Raw genomic sequence first — 9,333 nt, 5'->3', positions numbered from 1 at the left:
CCTGCACTTTAAAAAAGTACAGAGAAGGAACTGCATAATGTTACCAGAGCTGATCAGATTGCTGATGCACCCCCACATCAAACACTGCACCCCCTTCAACTGAGCCCTTTAGAGTAAATTAAAAAGGCTACAGAGCCAGCTACCAAGGTGGTGGAAGTCAGAGCAATTGCCCGGAAGTCAGGGCAGCTGTTCGGTTTACTGACATCTCACCAATACTATTCAAAACCTCTATTTAGATGGCATCAGCGCCCCAGTTCTCAGCCTTCCCAAAGTCTCCTGCTCATTAACTATCCCTGATCGGAGTTGTTTCCCCGCCTCAGAGCATTTCTGGCTGCCCTGATACAAGCCTGTGGAGATAACCAGTCCTCAGTCCTCACTGTACACATCACTATGCAGTTTTCTTCTTTATTCATCTCTATCGCTAAGAATATACGTCTCTGCTATAAACACAAAAGGTAAGGGAGAGGGAGCATTAAAATGTGCTACTGTACCTATCACAAAGCACTGTGACGTACATAAGGCCATCTGGTAACACTGCAATAGAAATACAAACGAGTTTTTTCAAAGGGAGCTTTAGAATACTACTATTTTTCTTTTTTCTTACTACAATGTATAACCTCAACAATGTTTACAGAGAAATAACATCAGAATCTAGTACATCTTATATAAAACTCTGTGCAACTGAACAATAGCAGAACAAAAAGTCAAGACAAGTCTATAAAGCGGTTTCAACGCCTGTAGATTGAAGGCGTACTAGCCCAAAAAATTACAAACAGCTCAAGGCGCCTACAAGCAAAACTGGGCATTTTAACCCACCCCTCCCCCAACCGCTCCCAAACACACAGAGTACAAATTTAGAAACCATGCAGAGGCTGTCCAAAACACCTTCCTATATGAAAAAGCCTGACAATTAGAACTTCCAGTTACCAGTATAGTGCTACTTGAAAGTACTGCTCAAGGACTGAACTGGGCTACAACCGAATACCTGCCATATTTTTCCGGTCCACACTGCTTACAGTGAAGTCAGTGTCACCACTGCGAGCCCCCTGTTCTCCGGAGGGTCAGAATGATGCGGCTGAGATGAATCTTCTTCTGCAAAGTCTCAACTGAGAATATTTTTCTAAGTTTTAAAAGAAGCAACTTACTTAGCCAAATTCAAGTTCCATGAGCATCAAACTAGACCAGTGACCACTTTAAGACACTTTCTGGGAGATTTACATCAGATCAGATGTTTAAAAAAAAAAAAAAAAAATTGACAAGCACTGAATATGTAACATGGCAAAATGGATTTCAGTTCTGCTTTCTACTAAACACACAAAACTTCAAATGTGCAAAACCCTTAAAAAGTGGCAACTGCAAAGTGCAGTACTTATCCTCAATATATATTTTAGACATTATCTGCTACAAGTCTGGAAACTAATAGAGAATGAATCTATGTCCCTCAAAAAGTGTGTGTGTGTGATGCGTTTTGGTAAGTACAAAGTTATTCCAGTCTCAATTAAACATGTATAAAAAGCAAGACCAGGTCCCAAAACTGTCAAAAACTGTATAGTTACCGAGGTGGCTGGAGTAGCCATCAATCAGCTGACATATTTTACCTTCTTTTGATGGGAGGTTGAAAGGAAGTCTAATAATCAAATGAGTTATTTTCCTGGCTTTTGTAGAACCATCTGAGTTAAAGGCTGACGTCCCGTCTTAACCGTCATGAGGGAGGGGAAACTGAATAGTCTGCAAGGGTTTTTTGCTCCTTTTCCTTACCTGGTGCCACAGTTTAAAGCATTGTTATGGTCAGGAAACCTGTCCCGTAAAGAGGATGGAGATCCCACGTGGAATGCGTCCCTCCCATGTCAGCCTGTTCATTGTACAAGACAAACCCACAGCATTTCTAACGTCAAGCTCTGGCTATCTGAAGATCGAGTTCTGTTCTTTCCGCTTCACATGGCATCAGAGAGACAGCCAAGAAATTCAAGCAGCGAGTCTGCTGATGATGCACGAGGCAGAGTGCAATGCTGCTTTCCTTCCTGCAGCTACAACGGCTCTGGGGTGTGCTAAAAGTTGGTAAATCGGGGAGGAGGAATACGCTCACAAGGATCCGCCTGGCCAGAACCATCCTTCAAGAACGCCGACAAAAATAACCGTCTCAAACATACCCGTGATGCAACCAGGAATCCCCTCAACCAGCCAGCTCTCTGCTGCGAACCGAGAGCTCCTATCCAATGAAGAGACTGTGTGAAAGAACTGCATTAAAACCCTAAGCATAAAAACACTGGTCACTGCTTTTCCTCTTGTAATCCTCCTTTGACTGCCACAGTATGAAAAGGATTGGTATTTAGCATTTTACGTGTTAACCATTACTTATGCCACTGGCACTGACCAAATGCTTCCGCATCAAACAGAAATTTCGTCAGTCCCCTTCAGGATAAGCAGCAGCCATCACATTCACCATCACTACATTAAATCACCGTTAAAACCATTTCACTAGACTGCCGCTTTTGAGCGGCTCCTACTGCACCTTTTTAAAGCATCTGGAATCAACTTCCCAAAGACCACGGTTGCACGAGTGATGGAAGTTCAACCTTGCTGCTGCTGCTGCTGCAGGATGGGCCCTGGGGTTTCTCTCCAGCAGACAAGCTGTGCGCTGTGCCTCCGTCTTTAAGCAAGATAATGGGATGTATTTGGTAGCCGTGAGACAAAAAGAAATGCAAAACTCTAGCACTCTTGGTTCAGAGATGATACCTTTTATTAGAGCAACTAAGAAGCCACAAAAAACTATCACCTCCGAACCAAGAGTTCTTGAGTTTTGCATTTCTTTTAGGCAAGATAAAGCACACAAACCTCATATCTCAGAGACCCCAAACTACATGGATTTCTTATGCATGAGAACCAAGGACAGAAACAGAGCAAAATTCTTTGAGAGATCCATAAACCCAAATAATCAAATGTGAATGTCTGTCAATCTTGACAACATTCATTAGCTACTGAAACGGTCTGATTTCTACTGCACGCTTACCAAGCTAGCCTCGTGATACAAGTGAGATGCATCTTGTAAACAAGCACATATTAAAACTGAAAATAAAACGTTAAATTGTAGAGTAAAATGTGATTACATATAAAAATGCTATAAAAATAGTAGCAAAAAAGATCATTAAAAGTAGATACATGAGTGATACCTACTAGATCATCAGATCATCTAGATACCTACTAGACCATCAGAACTGGAGGCTTCTGAACGCAGCATTGGAAAACCTCACTTGAGTGGATCCGAGTTCTAAATTTGCCTTCACCCAGAGAATTGCAGAGTTATTTTAATCACGTCCTCGTATAACATTTTGATTTGTTGCAGAAGTGCTTGCAGTAAAGTCGAATGAATGACAGAGATCCTTGCCAGGGTAACACGTGGCCCTGGTTTTGAGAAGTGATTGTGTTGCATAAAGGAAGATATATGCATATGAGCGACTGTCACTGAGGTTAAACTGAACACACAAAAAGGCCAAAAAGAATGCATCTATGTGCTAGGTATCTCCGAGGCTGTGAAATTGTAGCAGAGAGAGAAATTATCCCAAGGCCCTGAATGCCAAGGCCCTTCGCAATGCACGTCCCATTCAGAAACGCACTGATGTCAAAGCCCTTTGATATTCGGTATATAATCAAGAGTTCTGGAATTCAAGGACTCAGTCTTTCCTTGCTTCCCAACCGACTGCAAAACACAACCCGAACTAAGGATGGTGCACGAGAACTAGATTCAGCAACTACCTCTGAAGACCAATTTTCAACACAAGAGCATACAGTCTCAAGCGGCCCTTCTGCTGAACAGACAACCTCCTTCTGCGTTCCCTTCTGCCTCCCTCAGACTGGGATTGCCCTCCCTGCAGGCAAGTGGATACGGAACAAATTGGATTCCTCCAGCGGTAGACCATGCCACATACACCACCTCCCTCAGGATGCCCATCTCCAGCTGCCGGGAAAGTGGTGGGAGTGACACCCATGGAGATTCAAGCCTCCTAAGAGAAAGGAGCAGATATGGCAGAGGCGGCGGCAGGGCAAGCTCCATCCATGACTGTGCAAGGTTATTATGCAGCAGCAACTGCAATATCCTGCAATAGCCATTTTTGTTACCTTTTAGCCAACAATGCACAATGGCACTATAAAGCCTTAAATAAAATAAAAGCCCCTCATTAAGAACAAGTAGCAGGAACCGGCAAGATCACCCTGAAGGAAGCTGGGAGGGTAGAAGAGACTCACAGAAAGTTACACCTACGCCATGTGTTGTCAGGAATGTTCCTATCCCAAACTGTTGACAGTCGTGTCCTTGTCAATAAGTGTGTGTTTACAAGCCATCTCACTAGTGAGGCAACATGTACAAAACCAAGTCACTTGTTTAATAGTCATCTGGGAAGTCACGATAGGGAAAAACTAAGCAAACTAGCTTCTCCTCAGTCACCTCTGCCTGCTGCCATCCAAGGATACCTGCTGACTGAACAGCTCTAAAAAGGAGATCTTTTTCTCAGCAGTGGTTAGGGGACAAGAGTCTTCTCAATGGCATGTCAAGAAGTAGAAAATCCCAAGGGGGCAAAGTAACATCCAATGAAGACGTTATTCGCCAATAATCAAACAACACAGTGCCCCCACCCCGTCCCAGCCACTGCACTGCCGAACCCACCGTGGCCACACTTCCCGTTGAAGCTGCAGAGATGGCAGCACTCTACTGGACCGAGTGAACCTAAAGACTGCCAAAATGGGTTTGCATTTAGTTCTCTTGCACACACATACTGAACATTTTATAACCCACAAAAAAAAAAGGGTAGGTGAGAAAGTGCGAGCGCACACCCACACACAGGTATACTTTAAACAAAGAACCTCGGCTTGTCTTCAGGGGCACAGGAAGAAGGAAGCAATCATGCTACAACTCTAGTGCTCATGACTTTTTTTTAAAAACAGAATCCTTATTCTGCAATGCCACCCCCCAGGCATCACACTTACTGGGCATAAACTTGGCCAGCCTAATACAACCATCAAAAGTGCTGCTAATTATATATAGATTATATCTATATAAATCTATATCTATCTAGATATAGATATAGATATATACACACGCACACCTATATACACACACAGGCATACACACACACACTTCTTTTTTTAGAGCAGGCACATAAGCCACTACATGTAAACCCACAAATCCCAGATGCTTGCTCTCAATTACTACCTGCAGCTCTCTTTCTGCATGACTACCTTAATAACCAGTGAATATTGCACATTGTCATGTTAAGAGCCAAGGGCTTGTGACTTCTAATCACTACCTGCTGATGTCCAAAACTGGAAGCAGTAACGTGCTTTAAAAAGCAGGCTGCTCACTACCTCTGCTGACTGTCTGCCCCTCCCTGACGCTAGGCATATTCTTTTACTTGTATTGGGCAGGGGTGTTTAATATCCAGTTCCCAAGGGTGATGTATTAAAAGATGAACAATACGGGGTTACGTTTCAATGCTAGCATACAACAGGCCACTTGTACCACATTAAGTCTTGTAAGTGCTCACACAGGTGCATACATGTACACACACACACACACACACACACTTAAGAGCTTGCAAAAAGTGCCAACTTGAAAGTCCTGGAGATTTAAGTCCTCTGTTCATCCAAAGGACAGGTGCGATACAGAAAGTAGCGCTGCAAGTGTCCCTCACCTCCACTCTGGAGTAACCGCTCCCATGATCATTCAGTCTTCAGCATCTAAGACAGCTAACAAGGATGCCAATCAGAGGGCACTGTGGTGCCCCCCGGCATTTCCAGTGGACATGCTAGCCAAAAGGTCATTTGAGGCCACCAAGTCATTGCACGTACATTGACAGCAAATGGAAGCCGTTGCCTGACAGCTGCTGGATGACAGACCCAAAAGGGTATAAATCCCGATGCCCAAACCCTGAGACATCCCATTAGGAGGCACAGAGCAGGAGGCAAGAGGGCTGACACTCTCCCTTCCTGTCTCAGCTCCTCCACAAAAGGCTGGCGGAGGTTTTCATTCCAGGTGCAAATCTCACTTCACGAATACTAAAAAACAGCTCCCAAGAACACTGACAGCAACCCCCGCAGGCGGCCACCTGGAGACCATGCACGCCTGGACCTTCATGCTGATGCAGCTTTGTTTGTTCCCTACTTTAGTGCCATACACCAAACCTGTGCGTCTTAGTTATCGACACTGCCTCAGATGAAAAGCAAAGCTCTAAACTAGAACCTGAGACGAGAGCTGGGGCAAGTGGGAGGGAAGGCTCTTCTGTTTTGGGTACCACACTGGTAGGAAAAGAGCAGAACCGTAGTGTTCTCTCTCATTAAGGTCTCCAACGCAGCAGCAAGACAGCAACCTCACCCAGTACCCAGACAACCCCCACCCCTAGAAACCAGCTACTGCTCAAAAAACCTTTTCGCCGCCAACGTCCAGGCTTTGTGCAGATGTGGAGGACCAGGAAATAGCTGGCTCTTAGCATTCAAACAATTCCAGCACCCCAAACAAATTCATCCCATTCCCGTTCGTCTCCAAGCCCTGCTTCCTCACTCCAGGCCTGGGGGGGGAATGGAGGCATGTCAGTGCCAACCAACCCAAGAGAGGCAGACTTGCTGCCCAATTGCCCGTGTACAACCCCAGCTAGAAAGCGTCCGCTTCTCACCCCCCCCATCACTAAGTACATCCTTTAAAATGTCTCCCAGCGAGATGAGATTTTTTTTTTTGTTACAGCAGATGGGACGTTAGCTGTTCTGAGGCTGTGAAAGTTGGCAGACCCATGGAAGAGCTGCATTCAGACCCCCTGACCACGCATTTCTTGGAATACCAGCTTCACTCACAACTGTTCTTCATCTCATCTAGCAGGAGTGGCAGGAGAACGGAGGGTTTCCGGGGTCAGAGAGAAGAGACTTCTTTGACACCGTCTGCTGCAATCAACGCAGATCCAGTCACTGCATCACTGACAGAAACTCCCTTTAGTCAAAGCAAAATAAAAAGTCTTCTTAACCAAAGAGGGAGAGAAAAGTCTGTGGAGCCTGGACTCCAATTAAGGCGTTTCCCTGTGCATTCCCAATATAGTCTTCAAAAAAAAGGGAATTCTGCAAAAGGCATTTTAGCTGGGAATGGCAAAAATCATGTCTACTTATCTCTGTGGAATTGTAAATTGCTCATTTAAAAACATGGATTACACTGAATATCATCTCTTTCCCTTGCTCCCCAATTTGTCCTTCTGTGAGGTCATGTGCTATGTCTTCTGCAGGTCTGGGGAAAATGGGCCAGGGGTGGAAGGTCCATCCAGTCCAGAGAGAGTGAATGGCCCGTGACTGTTCAGCACTGATGGAAACTAAAAAACAAAAATCAAACAATTAGGGAAGTTTGTTTGTTTTTTTTTAATTTTCTCTTTATCCTTGCGTCTGACTCCTTGTGTGAGGCAAAGCCCTGAAGGCTTTGAGAAAGTCTACTGACTTCCTCCCCTTTCCAAACCCTCATCCAGCCAGGAGAACTTTAAAGATCACTCAGGTCTCTGTGAACCCAAGCAGAACTATCAATGTAACTGCAGCAGACAGTGACACAGTCTGTCAGCTCTCTACCAAGGACAGCCTGGATCCCGAATAATCGAATCGCAAGCCACAGCTCTTTCATGCCAGTAACTGTGCTGGGGAACAAGCGTCCACATGATGCCTCAGTTACTTAACAGGTTATGTAGCCTGTGGGGAATCTGATGACTCTGCAGACAAATATATTGTCAGGCTAGGGAGTTTTAAATGGATGCAAGCTGCAACCTTCATCTCCATGGAAATGTTAAACCTAAACCCCAAACACGAGCCATTAAGTGTCGCAGCTGAGCTCAGCAGAAATCAAGTGACAGGTGTGCTTATTCCTGTTCTAAGCTGTGAGACAGGGGATGTCCCTTCAACTTCTGCAAGGTATTTTCCCCCCATGTTTAGGATCATTAAGAATCTCCATCCGAAATGCAACAGACTCAAAATTTCCAGCTGCTAGAGCAGTGTCAAAGCCAAGGACCACACGGCAGAAATCTGACCCTAATTACCTCAAAATATACATCTCTCCAAGGCAGACCCGCTCCTGGGATTACGCATGCTTGTTTAGTGCATTTTGATGGGGAAAGCAAACTAAAAAAGGCTAAAGGAGTCCCAACTAATCAACCTACAATGGAAACAATTCCCATGGAAAGTGAAAGCTTGTATTTGATACTTAAACCAGGGAAATGCCAAATTTAGAAGGTAGACTGCCGATTAGCGAAAGTAAACTTTCACTGAGCTTGAACCGTCCCTCCAAAGCTAACAAAGTTGAGAGACGGAAAACAGAAGTCACTGGGCTTCTTCCTATTGTTGAATAATTAAAGTTATCCTCTGAGGCAAAGGGAGCTTTCAGAGGTGCATAGTTTGGAGTTACTGGCCACACATGCCTTTATTATTGATTAACTGAAGTAACCAATTTGTAAATAAAGTTGGGAAATACCGGTAATGTTTGGAGGCAAGTCTGCTGCAGTTTACAACAAAAAATTTGGCATACTCTTGCAATCAAAATTTTAGACCAACTGTACCCCTCCCTGCATTCCTGAGACATCACAAATCTCGCAGGCACTTACCTGAAAAAGGGTGTTAGCACCTTGCAACCTGGCTGGACTGAGAGGGGCAACTGGACTGAGCGTACTCCAGAAATGGATACTGGAGAGCAAGGGGCTTGGAGTCAGCAAGATGGGAGTCTGCAAGATACACACAACAGTCATGTATATTGTACATCAAGTCCTACTATCTTAGTAATGATATGCACGTGCCACACTAAGAAGTCTTTACCAGTGTGCTAGATAAGCAAAGAGCTCCTAGTCAGGACGCTGCTATTCAAGTTAAGCAGCAATTTGTCCTGGTATAATAAAGCCATCACAACTTCACAACCACAAACCACAAGCTATTACCGGAAAAAGTTCGCTGGTGCTGGTTTAACTGTATTCAACCTAACAGCTTCTGCCAGCACAGGCCTTCAAACCCCTCCCTCACACAGCCATGCCAACAAAAGCATAGACATCTTGGGACCAACAACTTGTCTGTGCTTCTCTGTAGTGTAGACAGCTTGGGACTGACAGTCTCAAGCCCCCGTGTAGGTTTGTGAGGAAGTTGCAAAGTGAGAGAGGCCTGATTTAAATAAGGTCTGCAACTCCTGCAGCTTCAAGGGGCATTTGAGGGCCCTCAACACTGCCAAGAAGCCAGACTCTCATTTCATGTCCTACAGCATTAGAACTTAATTGTAGGTACCCAGATCTGAGAAAGTCCTGGCCCTGACATATACAACACCAAGGGGGGGGGGGGGGGGGG

At 44.8% G+C, this 9,333-nt stretch overlaps 1 protein-coding gene across 1 annotated transcript in view; it reads right to left on the bottom strand.

The window, feature by feature from the left end:
- Positions 1 to 1,249: 1,249 nt before the first annotated feature.
- Positions 1,250 to 9,333, bottom strand: part of ELK4 (ELK4, ETS transcription factor) — a 12,652-nt gene continuing 4,568 nt past the window's right edge. Inside the window, exons 3-4 of the mRNA XM_019546556.1 lie at positions 8,610 to 8,726; positions 1,250 to 7,340 (exon numbers count right to left, since the gene is read on the bottom strand). Coding sequence (XP_019402101.1) covers positions 7,242 to 7,340; positions 8,610 to 8,726 — 216 coding nt within the window. The 3' untranslated portion in view covers positions 1,250 to 7,241. The remainder of the gene's footprint in view (positions 7,341 to 8,609; positions 8,727 to 9,333) is intronic.

The sequence above is a fragment of the Crocodylus porosus genome, unplaced genomic scaffold (genome assembly GCF_001723895.1).
Source record: "Crocodylus porosus isolate Cpor-Errol unplaced genomic scaffold, CroPor_comp1, whole genome shotgun sequence".
NCBI classification, from domain to species: Eukaryota; Metazoa; Chordata; order Crocodylia; family Crocodylidae; genus Crocodylus; species Crocodylus porosus.
The sequence above is the reverse complement of the archived record's forward strand: the minus strand, read 5'-3'. Positions and strand labels throughout refer to the sequence as shown.